Genomic DNA, 19,619 nt, shown 5'->3' on the forward strand with positions numbered 1-19,619 from the left:
TTCTAAACAAGTCGCGGGAATATATTGCGAATGGTGATTTGAAAAGTGTTACTTTCAAAGTAAATATCGTTTTTACATAAGTTGAACTATGTGAGAGAATGTATCATGAATTTCTTAAATCACAGTGTGTTTGACTCTCATTTAAAAGTCAACTCTTTGATGACGAGCCATTTAGAGGAATTTCGAACCCTTAAGATCAGACATTTATGTCATTATTAAAAATTTTACTGGCACATTTGCGTGACATATCTTAAAGTGTAACATGCGCCAAAGAAGATCAACATCATATGTGAAAGCTTAGCTTCTCTTGCAGTGTATTAATCTTACAGACCAATATTATATGTGAAAGCTTTTCTTTTCTTGTAGCAACACTATGTATATTAATTGAAATTATTAACTTTCCCTTTTTGTGTGTTCGTGCTAGTTAACGTGGATGTTGCTGTTGGCTGACTACATACATCATGTGTCCTATGCTCTGAATATCCGCTGTCATCGGCTGGCGAACAAAAGCGCATCGCAATCTCGATTTCAATGATTCGGAAAGTAACATGTGGTGATTGGTGGAATTCCTCTTTGAACATATATCACTGTTCAATGTCGTTAAACTACCTTGATTTATTCAGAAACATATGTTTACACATTGCAGTCACATAAGATGAGTCCCAAGTTTGTGTAACTTAGTCATTGTTCTTGTTTCGCTGCTTTCCTTGTTGGCCCCGGCGATGTGCTCTGTAACCTGCCTGTAGTTCCTTTACATGTGGGAGGGTGGGAGGTTGACTTTCCATACTAAATGGCCCAACTGCCATGCTTATATGATTGTTCTTAATTAATTGTTAGTACCTGAGAATGAAGCTATAATGCTTTAAAACTGGTCATGCAGATAATAGATAAATTCTCATTACAACTGAAGCAGATGCTTGCTTTATGAATGTATTACTCAGTTGCAAGATGACCACATCAAGTCCTCTCTCTCTCTCTCTCTCTCTCTCTCTCTCTCTCTCTCTCTCTCTCTCTCTCTCCTCCCCCAGAAAGTCTTTACTTGTTATTGTTAGCCTGCATTTATTGGCACAGTGTGCAGATTGAATGACATGGAAGTAGGCTGCAACACAAACTCCTATTGTCTTGTTTGTAATTAAACCTACTTACTCAGTTAACTGTTCTTATATTTCATACTGTGGCCCATAGAATGCCAGATTTTTTTTTCTTACTTATGAATTGATTTTTCTTTCACTAACAACATCCTTCTGAATGTAAGGGGAACTTGTAAAATGATGGGCCTTTCCCTTGCAGGCAAGGCTATGTTGGTTAATATTACAAGGTCAGGCTAGTTAATTATCCAGACTCTTGGCCCAGCAACTACCAAAAAGACTGCTGTGCCTCTTCAGGGGCCAAATATTAGTCTGGGCTAATAACCTTTCGACTATGTTACCCCTGAAGTACATCTATCTGTCCTATTGAGGCAGACAAGTTGTAGGGAGCATATTGATTTTATGTGACTGTTTTTTATTTTGTCAAGAGGACAATTTTCTACTGCATTGTCTAACCTCTGGTTTAGGTGATAAGTTGATGTTTGACAAACACAGTGAAAATTTTAAATCATTTATGATTTCTGGCTTCTTCCTACTGTTTGGGAGAAGTTTGTGGAATGTAGTTGCTTCATCCAATTATTTTATAGATGATCAGCTTGCCACGTTTATTTTACCCCACATCAACCATTAAACTTAATTTCCTAAATACAGCAGAAAATTTATCACGTGACTATATTGACAGCTTCTACTTTGTTTGGTTGTGTGTGACTGTGTCAATTTATATGAATGAGAATGTAATTAACAGTAACTTCGAAGCCTAAATGTAAAGTTTTAAATACACAATTCTCTCGTAATACTTTAGTAAAACACTTACAATCACACTATTGAGTCCTTATGTATCAAATCATCCTTGTCATTTTCATCATCAGTGTTGATGCTAATCATCACAGCTTGTGTCATCAATTGGCTTATGTGACACAACCTGTTTATTAACAGCATGGAAAATTCTGGATCTACTCCTCCTCCTCTTCCTCCTCCTCCTCTTCCTCCTCCTCCTCTTCCTCCTCCTCCTCCTCCTCCTCCCCCCACCTACCCCCCACCCCCACCCCCCTTTTTTCCTCTTTTCTTTATACCTTGTGCATATTTAATGAAGCAAATGTTTTATTTTTCTTTCAGTAGCTGAATGGACAAAGCAAAAGAAGTTAAAATGTCTTGGTCTGCCAATGTATGTAGGTTCTGGGTCTCACATGTATAATAACCAGAAATATCGATTTCTTGTGATGGAACGGTATGGAAAAGACTTATGGTCACTGTTCCTTGAGAATAATCGCACATTTCCAATTGCTACAGTGTTGGCAATAGGTTTACAAATTGTAAGTACTGGAAGCATTTTATCACAATATTAACAAGGTTATCATTTTTTAAATATTTTCCATGTTACTCAGTTAATGTCATCAAAAGAATTTCCGTTGAAGGAAAAATTGTGCATAAATATTTTTTTGCGGAATTATATTTGACTTTTCTTGCACAGACCATTTTCTTGGGAACAGGCAGAGAACTGCACACATTTTTTTTTTTAAATTTTTATCCTCCCTTTTACTGAGAAAGTTGAAAATCATAAACACTGAAAACAAACTTTAGTTTGTGTGTTTTTATGCTACTGGGTGAAACATTATTGGAAGATTTGGAAGATGTCTGTTATAGCAAGGGAACTTTTGTGTACAATTTAATTGTTGTAGATGTCAGACATGCAAACAGTTTAATTAGCTATATTTGCACTTGTCACATATTTATATTAACTTCAACTGTGTTCTTTTAAGTTCGTCTTCCAGGAGCCTACTGTGATTGGAAAAAATGTAAAATTTTTCACACTAATTAGGACTCACATTTTATGTAGACACGATCTGATCAGAAGTATCTGGACAGCCCTCTATAACATGGAATTGACTACTAGATATCACAAGACATTGACCTCCTAGTATAAAAGGTGGAGAAACAGTAACAGCAGAGCAGTTCAGCCAGGAGAATTCAGCGACATTGAACACGAACTAGCCATTGGATGAAAATTTAGTAACAGGTCCATCAGGGGCATTTCAGTGCATTTAAAGCTCCCAGTGTTGACTAATAGTGACAAGATTGTGAAGTGGAAACACAGAGGAACGTTCACAACAAACGAAGACCAAGCAGCTCTCATGTACTGATGAACAGGGACCATTGAGCAATTATGGGTTGGTTGTAAAAAAAATCAAATGAAATTCAGGGATGGAATGCTCATATGTTCCTAAGTGCTAACAGAAGTCCCGTTAACACTGACTGTGTGTAGTGAGTCAAAAGCAAGGGTGGAAAATGTTCAAGCAGCTCCTCATAAGCCACACATTTCTGCGTTCAGTGCTAAGTGATGTTCAAGATGGTGTAAAGAGTGATGCCACTCGATACTTGCTACCTGGAAAAAGTCATTTGGAGTAATTAATTTCGCTATATCCTGTGGCAATCAGGTGGAGGGGTTTGGGTTTGGGTTTGGTGAATGTCTGGTGAGCATTACCTACTATCATATGTAGTTCCAGTTGTGAACTATGGAGGAGGTTGCATTGCAGTATGGGTTGTTATTTATTTCTTATTTTTTTATTTGTGGTTAGGGTGTTTTCCCCTTATTGCCTCTAAATACTGGAGGCTATTAGTACATTTTACGGAATTGTGTATTGGGAGCAGTTTGGAGAGGATAATTGTATCAGCATGACGGTGCACCATGTCATAAAGCACAGCAGGCTCTCTGAGGCAATGGCTTGTGGACAGTAACATTCCTGAAACCGACTGGCCTGTTCAAAGTCTCATCCTGAATCCAGTGGAAAAAGTTTGGGATGAGTGAGAATGTTGAGTTTACTCCAGGCTCCATTGTCCAACATCACTGGTTTTGGCTCTTGAAGACTGCATGCCATTCTTCCGAAGACATTCAGGCATCTTATTGAAAGTTATTCTCAGAATCCAAGCCGTTGCAAAGGTGACAGTGAGCATAACATGTATTAATGTTGACTAATAGATATGTAGATACTTCGGGTAAGATAAATACATGCAGACATATTAACTTTTTAACCATTAATTCATATTATATCCAGTTCTACTACTTTGTTCTTTATATTTTTGTTGCCTGTAGACTGTGTATGGATCTAGTCTCCTGAACACAGTATTAGCTTCTACAATCTGACTCCATTCTTCATTACGTTTTCTTCTCTTTTGCTTTGTACCAGTCGTCCCTCTCTTAATATTGTGAGTTTAGTATCCTCTATTTCCCTTTAAGTACAGGTACAGAAAGCTGGCTAAAGCCTGAAATAAGTTCTGCAGAAATTTTTACGAAGTCTCAGACAGTGTTCAGGAAAGATAGATTAGGCAGAATTGGTGGTGGAGTGTTTGTGTCTGTCAGTAGTGGTTTATCTTGTAGTGAAGTCGAAGTAGATACTCCGTGCGAATTGGTATGAGTGGAGGTTATACTTAACAGACGAACTAAGTTAATAATTGGCTCCTTCTACCGACACCCAGACTCCGATGATTTAGTTGCTGAATAGTTCAGAGAAAATTTGAGTCTTGTAACAAATAAATACCCCACTCATACGGTTATAGTTGGTGGGAACTTCAACCTTCCCTCAATATGTTGGCAAATATACTTGTTCAATACTGGTGGTAGGCAGAAAACATCTTCAGAGATTGTGCTAAATGCTTTCTCTGAAAATTATTTCGAGCAGTTAGTCCACGAACATACTTGACCTCTTAGCCACAAACAATCCAGAGGTGATAGAGAGCATCATGACTGATACAGGGATTAGTGATCACAAGGTCGTTGTAGCTAGGCTCAATACCATTTCTTCCAAATCCACAAGAAACAAACGCAAAATAATTTTATTTAAAAAAGTGGATAAAGTGTCACTAGAAGCCTTCCTAAGAGACAATCTCCATTCCTTCCGAACAGACTATGCAAATGTAGACAAGATGTGGCTCAAATTCAAAGATATAGTAGCAGCAGCAATTGAGAGATTCATACCTCTTAAACTGGTAAGAGATGGAACTCATCCCCTATGGTACACAAAACAGGTACGAACGCTGTTGCAGAGGCAACGGAAAAAGCATGCGAAGTTCAGAAGAACGCGAAATCCTGAAGATTGGCTAAAATTTACAGACACTCGAAATTTGGCAGAGACGTCAATGTGAGATGCCTTTAAGAGGTTCCACAACGAAACATTGTCTCGAAATTTGGTAGAAAATCCGAAGCAATTCTGGTTGTATGTAAAGTTCACAAGCGGCAAGACGCAGTCAATACCTTCGCTGTACAGTACCATCGGCACGATGGTACTGTTACCGACGACTGTGCTGCTAAAGCGGAGTTATTGAATGCAGTTTTCCGAAACTTCTGTACCAGGGAAGATGAATGGAATATTCCAGAATTTGAAACATGAACAGCTGCTAGCATGTGTTTCTTAGAAGTAGATACCTTCGGGATTGTGAAGCAACTCAAATCGCTTGATACGGGCAAGTCTTCAGGTCTAGATTGTATACCGATTAGGTTCCTTTCAGATTATGCTGATACAATAGCTCCCTACTTAGCAATCATATACAACCGCTCGCTCACTGATAGATCTGTACCTACAGATTGGAAAATTGCGGAGGTCGCATCAGTGTTTAAGAAGGGTAGTAGGAGTAATCCATCTAACTACAGACCTATATCATTGACGTCGGTTTGCAGTAGGGTTCTGGAGCATATACTGTATTCAAACATTATGAATCACCTTGAAGGGAACGATCTATTGATACGTAATCAGCATGGTTTCAAAAAACATCGTTCTTGTTGTAATGTACCCTCTTTCGTCCGGGATGTAAATCAAATATCAAGCGACAAACTTTCAATTTATTTAAATGCTATTTCAAACCCTGAGATTATGATCATCAATTGACGACACCCTGCCAGCTTGGGTGGTCTGTATCTACAACAGACGATGTTAAGCTTAATATTTAGACAAAAGAATGATACATCACAGAATACTAAAACTAATTAAAATACCTTACCTTTAGATGCTGAATTTGGTCTCATTGTCTTGATTCTCGCCATGGTGCGTTCCATCCATTCTAACATTGTTAATATTAGGTCCAGGTCTTTGTGTGCTAATGAAAACTGGTACTAGCTTTTTGTTTTGCTATTGTTTCTTCAATTTTATTAATTTATCTTTTTCACAATAATTTCCATCTTCATATCACATACTATTTATAGATACTCTCTATATAAGACGACAGACTTCCTTTCATACTCGCATCAACAGTCCACCTCACAAAACCATGCTCTCCCCACAACAGTCCAACTAACTCACTCCAACAGTCACCTTAACAATGTCCGACTCTCTACCTTTCACACACGAATGTCTTTGGCTCACACTGGTGCCAACATATTCTCCAGAAATAAATAAATAAAGTTCACATTATAGAATAATATAATAAAAAGGATTTGGGCAAAATTAAATACTACATACAATAATATTAAATTAAAAAAATCATAGAAATGAAATTGGAGCACTGACCCTGCAAGGGCAGATGCGACTATAAGGGTGGTATCGCACTCTTCAGTAGTCCGTTACATTACATTGTGCAACGCAGCTTGCTCTTCATTCACACGAAGTAATGGCCACTATCGACGAGGGATTTCAAGTTGATTCCATATTTCTAGATTTCCGGAAAGCTTTTGACACCGTTCCTCACAAGCGACTTCTAATCAAACTGCGGGCCTATGGGGTATTGTCTCAGTTGTGCGACTGGCTTCATGATTTCCTGTCAGGAAGGTCGCAGTTTGTAGTAATAGATGGCAAATCATCGAGTACAACTGAAGTGGTATCGGGTGTTCCCCTGGGAAGCGTCCTGGGACCTCTGCTGTTCCTGATCTATAGAAATGACCTGGGTGATAATCTGAGCAGTTCTCTTAGGTTGTTCGCAGATGGTGCTGTAATTTACCGTCTAGTAAGGTTATCCGAAGACCAGTATCAGTTGCAGAGCGATTTAGAAAAGATTGCTGTATGGTACGGCAGGTGGCAATAGACGCTATATAACGAAAAGTGTGAGGTGATCCACATGAGTTCCAAAGGAAATCCGTTGGAATTCGATTACTCGATAAATGGTACAATTCTAAAGGATGTCAATTCAACTAAGTACCTGGGAGTTAAAATTACGAACAACTTCAGTTGGAAAGACCACGTAGATAATATTGTGGGGGAGGCAAGCCAAAGGTTGCGTTTCACTGTCAGGACACGTAGAAGATGCAACAAGTCCACTACAGAGACAGCTTACACTACACTCGTTCGTCCTCTGTTAGAATATTGCTGCGCGGTGTGGGATCCTTACCAGGTGGGATTGACGGAGGACATCGAAAGGGTGCAAAAAAGGGCAGCTCGTTTTGTATTATCACGTTATAGGAGAGAGAGTGTGGCAGATATGATACACGAGTTGGGATGGAAGTCATTACAGCATAGACGTTTTTCGTCGCGGCGAGACCTTTTTATGAAATTTCAGTCACCAACTTTCTCTTCCGAATGCGAAAATATTTTGTTGAGCCCAACCTACGTAGGTAGGAATGATCATCAAAATAAAATATGAGGAATCAGAGCTCGAACAGAAAGGTTTAGGTGTTTGTTTTTCCCGCGCGCTGTTCGGGAGTGGAATGGTGGAGAGATAGTATGATTGTGGTTTGATGAACCCTCTGCCAAGCACTTAAATGTGAATTGCAGAGTAATCGTGTAGATGTAGATGTTGATCACACTGTGCCCATAATTAGCCCTCATTGTTCTCAAACATGGCAGTAGTTTTGTGCTAGACACATTTTTTATTTACTTTCTTCGTGTTTGACATATTTCTCATGTACTACTGTCGTTTCAGATAGTGTCGTGATTTGCAATGACATATGTAAGCTTTAATGAATACATTTTACAGGAAATCACAGAAAAAGATATTAACATTATTTCAGTGGTTTTAGGATTTCATGCCTCGATGTGTAAAAACATAACTCTTGTCCATCCATCCGACTGTTAAGAACGGTTTTTCCTGATGAACAGGTAGACAGATAGAGTTCAAATTTGTCATATACTAGGATCATGGCCCATTGGCAGTGTGAAAATTTTAAGCTTTTAAGTCAGTGCAGTCAAAAGAAACGACCGATTTATGCCACATATCTTAATACTTGAAAACTCATTTGTTGAAGCCTACAGGACACTTCTTGTTGGCCTAGTATCATGAAATTTGGCAAGAAGCAATATTTCACAGTGCAAGTAAAGGAAAAAATCCAAAAATGTTAATTTGTAATTAATCTCAATAAATAAGTTCTTCTGTCGTTTGTTATCTGGTTTCAGACATGAAATTAAAACATTCTCGAAGGTCTTGAAAGGGCTGTAGCCTATCCCCGATGTTATTCAATCTGTATATTGAGCAAGCAATAAAGGAAACTAAAGAAAAGTTCAGAGTAGGTATTAAAATCCATGGAGAAGAAATAAAAACTTTGAGGTTCGCCGAAGACATTGTAATTCTGTCAGAGACAGCAAAGGACTTGGAAGAGCAGTTGAATGGAATGGACAGTGTCTGGAAAGGAGGGTATAAGATGAACAGCAACAAAAGCAAAACGAGGATAATGGAATGTAGTCGAATTAAGTCGGGTGATGCTGAGGGAATTAGATTAGGAAATGAGACACTTAAAGTAGTAAAGGAGTTTTGCTATTTGGGGAGCAAAATAACTGATGATGGTCGAACTAGAGCGGATGTAAAATGTAGACTGGCAATGGCAAGGAAAGTGTCGCTAAAGAAGAGAAATTTGTTAACATCGAGTATTGATTTAAGTGTCAGGAAATCGTTTCTCAGAGTGAAACGTGGACATAAATAGCATAGACAAGAAGAGAATAGAAGCTTTCGAAATGTGGTGCTACAGAAGAATGTGGAAGATTAGATGGGTAGACCACGTAACTGATGAGGAGGTATTGAACAGAATTGGGGAGAAGAGGAGCTTGTGGCACAACCTGACTACAAGAAGGGATTGCTTGGTAGGACATGTTCTGAGACATCGAGGGATCGCCAATTTAGTATTGGAGGGCAGCGTGGAGGGTAAAAATCGTAGAGGGAGACCAGGAGATGAATACATTAAGCAGATTCAGAAGGATGTAGGTTTCAGTAGGTACTGGGAGATGAAGAAGCTTGCACAGGATAGAGTAGCATGGAGAGCTGCATCAAACCGGTCTCAGGACTGAAGACCACAACAACAACAACAAAACAACAACAACAACAACAACAATCTCTTGCCATAATCAATGTCAGTAACAGGCAAAAATTGTCAATATCTTCAATTCTCAGAATGGATAAACTGTCTAAATAGGCCGTACATAACTAAATTTGTACGGAACCTTCAGTGTATGAGACCTACCTGGCCATTTAAAAAAAAAAATCATAACAAAATCCCTTTAACTCTTTTGGTTGTTGCGTACTGTTGGGAGGCTGTAGTGTGGGTAAAGAACAGTTCATTGGGTGCCCAAACTGGGGGTAGGTTAGAGACATGGAAGTCAACAAAGTCACATCCAATAAAAGACTTGCACCAGGCTATTGAGCAACATTAAATCATAATAATAATAATAATAATAATAATAATAATAATAATAATAATAATAATAATCATGAGTGGGTTATGTGGTTGAGGTCTGCAAATTAATAAGTTATTAATTGAATACAAAATGACTTTATTGATCCAAAATGACTTGCTTTGGCATATGGCATTGTCAGATAATTTTGTTAAAAAGAAAATTATACATGAAAAAAGCAATGGCTACAAAATCGTTGTGCACAATTCATGTATACTTATGAGCATGAGGTCCATACACTGGTACTGAAGGTAACCAGTTGTCCTGATAGTTAAATGATATTAATGTAACCAACATGAACAGACTGAACAACAATCATGAGCTGTGTGCAAAGTAAGTAAATTTTAACACCAGTTGGCATTATGTGAATGATTATGGGATATTTGTGCCAAAGCTTGGCAAAAGCTTCATTATGAATAACAATAATTCACTACAATATTTCAGATTATAATGGAAATGGAAAGGGACAGCAATATTCAGAGCCAAATATTAAAAAAAAAAAAATAGATTGCTTACAAGATGTCATCTTGTATCTCGTAATGAAGTGGTAGAATATATTTTTTGCATGCAATAACATCGTTCTGTGGTGTTACAGTTTTTACACAAAGTGCATACCAAAAGTAAAATAGAGAAGTACTTTTTTCAGAGATCTTTTGCTCTGAATGTTGTTGTCTCTTTCTGTTATTAATTATTATCTGATGCTGGCATATCCCACAATGTGTCGTTTTGGATCAATAAAATCATTTTGTATTAAGTTACTGACAGCACCTTGCGACCTCCTCAGCTTTCTGCAGAACTGTATACGCTGAAGAGTCAAAGAAATTGGTACATTTGCCTAATATCGTGTAGAGCCCCTGCGAGCACACAGAAGTACCACAACATGGCGTGGCATGGACTCGACTAATGTCTGAAGTAGTGCTGGAGGGAAGTGACACCATGAATCCATCCATAAATATGGAAGAGTATGAGGAGGCAGAGATCTCTTCTGTACAGCGTGTTGCAAGGCATCCCAGATATGCTCAATAATGTTCATGTGTGGGGAGTTTGGTGGCCAGCAGAAGTGTTTAAACTTAGAAGTGTGTTCCTGGAGCCACTCTGTAGCAATTCTGAATGTATGGGGTGTCGTATTGTCCTTGTGGAACAGTCCAAGTCTGTTGGAATGCACAGTGGACATGAACGGATGCAGGTGATCAGACAGAATGCTTACGTATGTGTCACCTGTCAGTTGTATCTAGACGTGTCAGGTGTCCCATATTACTCCAACTGCATATGCCCCACACCATTAGAGAGCTTCCATCAACTTGAACAGTCCCCTTCTCACACGCAGGGTCCATTTATTCATGAGGTTGTCTCCATACCCATACACGTCTATCCACAGAATACAATTTGAAATAAGACTCGTCCAACTGGTCAACATGTTTCCAGTCATCAACAGACCAATGTCATGTTTATGGAACCGGGTGAGGTGTAAAGCTTTGTGTCGTACAGTCATCAAGGGTACACGAGTGGACTTTTGCTCCGAAAGTCCATATTGATGATGATTCATTGAATGGTTCACATGCTGACACTTGCTGATGGTACAGCTTTGAAATCTGTCCAAATTCACGGAAGGGTTGCTCTTCCATCACGTTGAATTATTCTCTTCAGTCGTCATTGGTCCTGTTCTTGCAGGATCTTTTTCCGGCCTCAGCGATGTCAGAGATTTGATGTTTTGCCGTATTCCTAATATTCACGATATGCTTGTGAATGGTCTTACGAGAAAATCCCACTTCATTGCTACCTCGGAGATGCAGTGTCCCATCACTCATGCGCTGACTATAACACCAGGTTCAGACTCATTTAAATCATGATAACCTGCCATTATAGCAACAGTAACCGGTCTAGCAACTGTGCCAGTCACCTGTTGTATATAGGCGTTGCCAACCCCAGCATTGTGTTCTGCCTGTTAACATCTCTCTGTATTTGAATGTGTGTGGCTATATCAATTTCTTTGGTGCTTCGGTGTATACGGTTTACCATGATCACGTTGCTCCTGCGTGACTTTGTCACTATGTGTAAAAAATGCATGTTGTCATACTGTTTCGCAGTGATTTAGACAAATTATTTTGGAGTTACTATTTCATTTGTTAAAACTAATATTCATTGTAAGCAAATCACTATAAATGAATAATTCATTTAAATTTTCTAATTGGTTATAATTGTGATGATTGATGATATATTTTAATAATCCTCACACACATCCCTGCAATTGGCATCAGCACGCACTGTGTTATCTTACCCTTCTGAACTAACTGGCTTGAAAAATATTCAGTTCTTACAAGGGGCATTTGACAAACCCGTGCAAAGTCTGAGAGATGGCATCACTGGCACATATTGAGGTCATGTTTAGTTAGTAGCATCTTTGGAAAGAACACACACCAAGTTTCAGCCATATTGGTGTATTTCTTTGTGTTTGGCATTCGTGTGAATCAAGGAAGTCAAGGTATTGTCAAAAAATGGACAACAAAGAATTTTGTGCGGTGGTTAAAACATTACTTTATGAAAGGCAAAATGCCTCAGGAGACAAAAGAGAAGTTTGGTAAACATTGCAGTGACTGCACCTTCGATGAGAACCGTTTATAAGTAGTTTCAAAATTTTCAGGGTGGCTGTATGGGCACAAGTGATGCTGAACATTCTGGCTGCCCTGTGGAGGTTATGACTCCAGAAATCATTGATAAAATCCATGATGTGGTGAAGGATGACAGAAGAGATAAGGTGCGTGAGCTTGCTAGTACTGCGGGCATCTCGAATGAATGGGTACATAATATTTTGCATCAACATATGAACATGAGAAAGCTATCTGCAAGATAGGTTCCACAATTGCTCACTCTTGACCAAAAACGGAATTGTGTGAAGTGTTGCAAATTTGGTTTGCAGCTGTTAAGGAAGAATCTACAAGACTTTAAGCGTCGTTTCGTCACTGTTGATGAAACATGGATACATTACTATACTCCTGAGACCAAAGAACAGTCAAAACAATGGGTTACCAAGGGAGAATCTGCACGAAAAAAGGCGAAGACCATTCCTTCGGCCGGAAAGATTATGGCGGCTGTCTTTTGGGATTCGGAAGGGATAATCCTCATCAACTATTTGGAAAAGGGTGAAACTATTACAGGTGCATATTATTTATTGTTATTGGACCGTTTGAAAACAGAGCTGCAAGAACAATGTCGATGATTGGACCGCAAAAAAAGTCCTTTTCCATCACGACAATGCATCAGCACACACCTCAGTAGTTTTGGTCGCAAAATTAATGTAAATAGGAATCCAACTCGTTTTACATTCTCCAGACTTGGCTCCCATGGACTACTATTTGTTCCATAATTTGAAGAAATGACTGGCAAGACAAAGATTTCATTCAAAAGAGGAGGTGATGGTAGCAGCAAATAGCTATTTTGCAGACTTGGGCAGTTCATATTATTTGGAAGGTATCAACAAATTAGAACAGCGTTGGTCGAAGTGCGTAAGTCTAAAACGAGACTGTGTCAAAAAATAAAAAAAGTTTACCCCAAACACACAAGTATTTTTTATTTTTGCACAGACTTTTCAAACGCCACATTCAGTTAGATTAAGTATATCAAAAATTCAAACATTGATCTCAAAGTTGGTGCAACTTGACACTGGATACTCTCTCAAAACATTTTTAAAAACCTTCATTTAAATATTTTCTTGGCAATAATATTTTGGAATTCATGTTGAGTCTCTTCTTCCGCCATGGCTCAGAAATACTTATAATATAATTTTTGTATTTATGAAAATAGCATATATTGATCTACGTAAGTTTTATATTTTATTTTATTTCATATAAAATAACAATTTCGTGGAAGTAATTCACTAGCCTCCTTCTTTACGATAAGACATTGTAATTCTGAAATTCCTATTACAGAAACACGTATCAGTTCATTATAATACATACACTGAGGTGACAACAGTCATGGTTTAGTGATTCTTAAATACACAAACGGCATTAGTATTGCATGCACGGGGTACAAAAGGACAGTGTATTGGCAGATGTACCATAGGTACTCAGGTGATTTATGTGAAAGGTTTCCAACTTGATTATGGGTGCACAACGGAATTAACAGACTTTTAATGCAGAACGATAGTTGGTTAGATCCATGGGACATTCTGTGTCAGAAATCATTGGGGAATTCAACATTCCAATATCCACAGCGTCAAGAGTGCGCTGAGTATAGCAAATTCCAGGCATTACCTCTCACCACAGTGATCGACGGCCTTCACTTGTCAATTGAAAACAGTAGCGTTCACATAGAGTTGTCAGTGCCAATAGACAAGTAACACTGTGTGAAATAGCATCAGAAATCAATGTGGAATACACAATGAATGTATCCATTAGGACAGTGCATCAAAATTTGGGATTAATGTGCTATGGCAGCAGATGACTGATGAAAGTGCCTTTGCTAACAGCAGGACATTACCTGCAGTATCTCTGTTGCTCGTTTGACAATATCAGTTGGACCTTTGATAACTAGAAAACTGTGGCTTGATCAGATGAGTTCCAATTTCCTTTGGTAAGAACTGGTGTTAGAATTCAAGTGTGGTGCAGACCCCCACCAAGTCATGTACCTAAGATGTCAATAAGACACTGTGCAAGTTGGTGTTGTGTCTGTAACGGTGTGGGCTGTGTTTACATGGAATGGATTGGGTCCTCTGGTCCAAGTGAACCTGTCATTCACTGGAAATTGTTATGTTTGGCTACTTGGGAGATCCTTTGCAGCTATTTATGGAGTCCATGTTACCAAACAACAATGTCATGTCATCGGGCCACAATTTTTTGCAGTTGGTTTGAAGGTCATTCTGGACAATTTGAGTGAATGATTTGGCCATCCAAATTGCTCAGTGTGAATCCCATCGAACATTTATGGGTCATAATCTAGAGGCCAGTTTGTCCACAATATCCTGCATCGGCAACACTCTCGCAATTATGGATGGCTATAAGGTGGCATGGCTCAGTATTTGTGCAGGGGATGTCTAACAACTTGTTGAGTCCATCCCACTGATGTTGGTACACTATGTGTACAAAAGGAGGCCTGACACAATATTAGGAGGCATCCCATAACTTTTGTCACCTCAGTGTAATACTTTGTGAAATATTTTCTTTCTTTTCCTTCATTTTTTAAAATTAAAGAATACATTTTTGTAATTGTGAGGGACGTCATGGATCTGTCATTGCTATGATGTAATTTTCGAGCAAGGTATACCATTTTTCCGTATGAGATATTTTGATTGAACTCTGTTTCCTGTGATTAAAAGTTATTTAATAGATGTCGACATCACTTTTAAAAAAATAACTGCATATGAACTCTAGTTATCAAACCCTCACATCTCTCTCTCTCTCTCTCTCTCTCTCTCTCTCTCTCTCTCTGTGTGTGTGTGTGTGTGTGTGTGTGTGTGTGTGTGTGTGTGTGTGTGTGTGTGTGTGTCCACTTAAAATTTCGCTCAAATGTGCATCCCTTACAAAGTATTATCAATACTTCATCTGACATGACAATAATTTAATGCTTCATAGGTAAACTTCATAGCATAGCAAACACCAAAATCATTTTTGTAGTTACTAAGTTACCCTGAGAGGTTTTTAGTAACTGTCCTATCAGAGACTGAGTGGATGGCACAATGGCTATCTGATTACCTGGGCTCACATTAAGCAAATGGCAATTCAAATCCCTTTCCAGCCATCCAGGCTTCGTCTCTCTTTAGTTTCCATAAATTAAATAAGGCAAATGCTGGGATGTGATATTAAACTATAATCTATCTTCCTTTTTTCGTTGCCGAGTGCTATGATTACCACAAATGAATTTCTTAACATGTCGATGTTTTGTAGGCAGAATTTCATTTCTAGATGACACGTTGTTGATAATAATTTATCAGTACCTATGTCCTTCATACACAAAGTTTAAAAAAATTTAATAATTTCGGAAATGAAATATTTGGTCGGTGCATCAGTTCATAGTGTGTTCCCATTGTTGTTGTATTCAACACCTCCTCATTAGTTATGTGATCTAACCATCTAATCTTCAGCATTCTTCTGTAACACCACATTTCGAAAGGTTCTATTCTCTTCTTGTCCAAACTAGTTATCGTCCATGTTTCACTTCCATACATGGCTACACTCCATACAAATACTTTCAGAAATGACTTCCTGACACTTAAATCCATACTCAATGTTAACAAATTTTTCTTCTTCAGAAACGCTTTCCTTGTCATTCCGTCTACATTTTATATCCTCTCTACTTTGACCATCAGCAATTATTTTGCTCCCCAAATAGCAGAACTCTTTTACTACTTTAAGTGTCTCACTTCCTAATCTAATTCCCTCAGCATCACCTGGCTTAATTCGACTACATTCCATTATCCTCATTTGGCTTTTGTTGATGTTCATCTTATATCCTCCTTTCAAGATGCTGTCCATTCCGTTCAGCTGCTCTTCAAAGTCCTTTGCTGTCTCTGACAGAATTAAAATATCATTGATGAACCTCAAAGTTTTTCTTTCTTCTCAATTTATTTTAATTACTGCTCCAAATTTTTCTTTTGTTTCCTTTACTGCTTGCTCAATATACAGATTGAATAACATCGGGGAGAGGCTACAACCCAGTCTCACTCCTTTCCAAACCACTGCTTTTCTTTCATGCCCCTCGACTATTACCATAAGTTTAATAAACACAACAGATACACATAACGGAGACATTATTCCACGACTGTAGAAATCACATGGTTTTGAGGTGAAGAACTTGTCAAGCAATGTTCAGAGTGCAATTTGATAATGGAAAGGAAATTCCTTCAAATTTGTTGGATAGAGAACAGAATAAGGTGGGTGTGGAATGACTTTCCAAACCAATTCCTGTATAGTGCTTTCAGTCGGTCTAGCGGACTGTGTGTGGGCACTATAATGGATTAGCGTCACTTCACGTAGCCTTCCTGGTGGTTGTTGTTCTTGTATTGCATCTGCAAGACATCTTGATTGTTAACAGTAAATGTCAGCAGTGATAGTTACACCTAGGGGAATCAATTAATACTACACAACACTGTTGCTGTTCGACCAGATATATATCATAATGTTTTGTGGATGTGAGCGGGTATTTATATGGGGAATTGGTGCTTTGTTTGGTCTCAACCATCCCTTTATTTTCCTTATTTTAGCATAATAATTTCTCATCACTTATAATGATACAGGATGGAAGTGTTCAGAGTCGTTAACGAGCCAGGTGGTGACAAGGAAGCAGAGATTCACATATGCTGATTTTTGTTGAATTTTTGGCTTAGAGTGTGTGCTACCCATTAATTCTATTTTTGAACCTTCCCCATTGCATACAAATGTCGCACAATGGTGAAATGATCACAGTTCATCACATTTGCTAGTTCTTGAGTGCACTGAGATGGATCATAGTGAATTGATGTGTTTAAACAATCGGCATTAAACCCCGAAGGTCTTTCTGAATGTGGAGAATCACTGATGTTAAAATGATCCTCCTTAAAAAAAACCATTTTCTTGGCATGCTCTGTCCAGTGGCATTATTCCCACATGCAGCGCAAATGTTTCTGGCTGCCTCTGCTGCTGTTACCCCTCTATTGAACTCGAACAGAATAATATATTGGAAACGTTCTGATTTCTTCACTTGGCACTCCATTTTATAGTGCCCACAGCTCCATACATATCTCCAAGTGACAAATTGACAGTATGTAAACTCATAGAGCAACAGTGAACTACAAATAAAAAATCAGTCGATAAATAAACCCATAGCAACCAGAATAGCAACATGCAATACAAAAATGTTATGAACGTATGCACCAACCTGATAACAAAAAAATAAACTAAACAAAAATGGATGTGGAAAAGTGTTTTGTCTGAGGTCTGAACATTTGTTCATTTGAGGTGCTTAGTGTGATGATATCTGCCAGTCAGCATAAGGAATTGTGTAATCTTTGAATTTCATCAAGATGTCTTTATATGTGCTAGCATGCATGAAGGACACTATCCAGTATAAAGTTTGCATGTCATTGACTGGAGTGCTGTAGACCAGTTCTTCCAAGTGGTCAGTAATCAAAGCATAGAAGATTGAGATCTGCAAAATGAGGCCAAGTGTGTATCTCCCTGACCAATCCATTAGTCCTGATAATAAATACCATTTAATTTCTGTGATAGCTCATATGTCCCTATTAGCTATCACAAGGAACACTTTCTCATTCATTGTCTGAGAAATAGTGCTCTCTTAGCAGTTGCACAGAGATTTTCATCTACTCACACATGATGATCAAAATTCCACCGTCTACTGTGAATCCTCCATTTTCAGTAAATAAAATCTTAAATGGAAGTAGCGAACTGTGCACCAGGGTGGCCCTTCTCTTGGAAAACCTGGAATTCTTGAGAAATTACATTTTATCTGGAAAAATCAGGAAAATCCCAGGGAATTTCAGAAAATTCATAAAATTTCAGGTAATTTTGTGTTTTTAACATAGCATTGGAATTGAGTTTTATAAATCGTAATCTTTTAAATACTTACTATTTCAAAGTGTATTAATTATGTGAGTATTATTCTGTGTAAATTATCAATGTTTAAAAACTGTGGTTTACCCAGTGGAGAGGAAACAGGAGTCATTATTGTGGTATGCTGCCTCTCCCCTTACCCTTCCACCCCCCACCCCTTCCTGCTCGCACCTTGAATTCTCAGGGATTCCCCCTCCCAAGTTTGAATAGCCACTTTACGGACCACACTTTTGCAAGAGATATTGAACAGAACTGTTATCTGTCATGGTGGTCTTGCAACCTTAGTGCCTGAATCCATCGATGATGGTATAGATGCAGCCATTGTTCATGAAGTGCTGTCCTGAAAAGGGATTGGCTCCTGGTTTCCGCTGCTGTTAATCGGCTCATAGTGGTTTTAGATGTGCAGGCTCGGTAGTCCTTGTACTGTTTCTGTGCTTTTTGAGGCACTAGGAAACCTGTGGATCTGTGACACTGGAAAAGTTAGTTGATCAGCTTACCAGGTTGGTACACTGCACCGTGAATGTTTTTTTGCATGGGGACACAGTCCTGCTGTCTACTTACATTTGCCAGACCATAAAGGAAAATCATATCTGTCGTACCACTTGCTAAGAAGTGATGGAAGAGAGAAATGGAAAATCTAGTGAGCCATTCATATTCTGAGGCCAATGACAGGAAAAAAGTCACTTGTGTTAGAAGGCAAGATACAACAGTGCATCGTTATTGGTGGACACACTAACACTACTGAAACTACAGTACACCACAACTCGAATCACACAACTGACTGCAGACTTCCTAATTCTCAGAATAATGTTTACTTGGAGCACTGTTATATAGATAGTTGTCAGAACACACTGTTGACTCTGTTGATGCACCAGTGCAATGATTGTGCTCATATCAAGACCTGAACTTCTTTCAGCCCTACTAAATATTCAAATCCCACAAAGTGTGTTCCTGGCTCCATGTTTATTGGACTTTCTCTTCCACTTTTAATGATTTCTACCACCTCTTCTGATATTTGAACATTTTTTAACATTCTCTATAGAAATTAACTTATCACATAAGTAACATCATTGTTCTGGTAGATTCACCTGCATGATTGTTTGGTACTTTTGTATTTCAGAACTAAAATTTTACAGATCCAAATCATTGAATAATATTATTTTATAAGAAATGTGGACACTGTTCCATTATAGGTAAGAGTTTTCTGCTTACCAAATAGTGCAGTAAATATCGAAGCTGAAGAGGCAGAAGGGTCTTTTTCAGGTGTCACATAAGAATTCAATGGGAATCATTTAGCCAACCAATTGTACAACAAAAATTGATTCAAACCTTTCGGCAGATACAAACCTGTCATTCTCCGAAGTAGTAATAACACGTGTCACATATTGCGTGAAAAGAGAAGTGAA

The 19,619-nt window shown here is 38.4% G+C and overlaps 1 protein-coding gene across 1 annotated transcript in view; it reads left to right on the top strand.

The window, feature by feature from the left end:
• LOC126352566 (serine/threonine-protein kinase VRK1) overlaps positions 1-19,619 on the top strand; it is a 223,389-nt gene that overhangs the window by 117,176 nt on the left and 86,594 nt on the right. Inside the window, exon 5 of the mRNA XM_050002697.1 lies at positions 2,205-2,401. Within this exon, the coding sequence (XP_049858654.1) occupies positions 2,205-2,401 (197 nt within the window). The remainder of the gene's footprint in view (positions 1-2,204; positions 2,402-19,619) is intronic.

This window comes from Schistocerca gregaria, chromosome 1 (genome assembly GCF_023897955.1).
Source record: "Schistocerca gregaria isolate iqSchGreg1 chromosome 1, iqSchGreg1.2, whole genome shotgun sequence".
In the NCBI taxonomy this organism is placed as follows: Eukaryota; Metazoa; Arthropoda; class Insecta; order Orthoptera; family Acrididae; genus Schistocerca; species Schistocerca gregaria.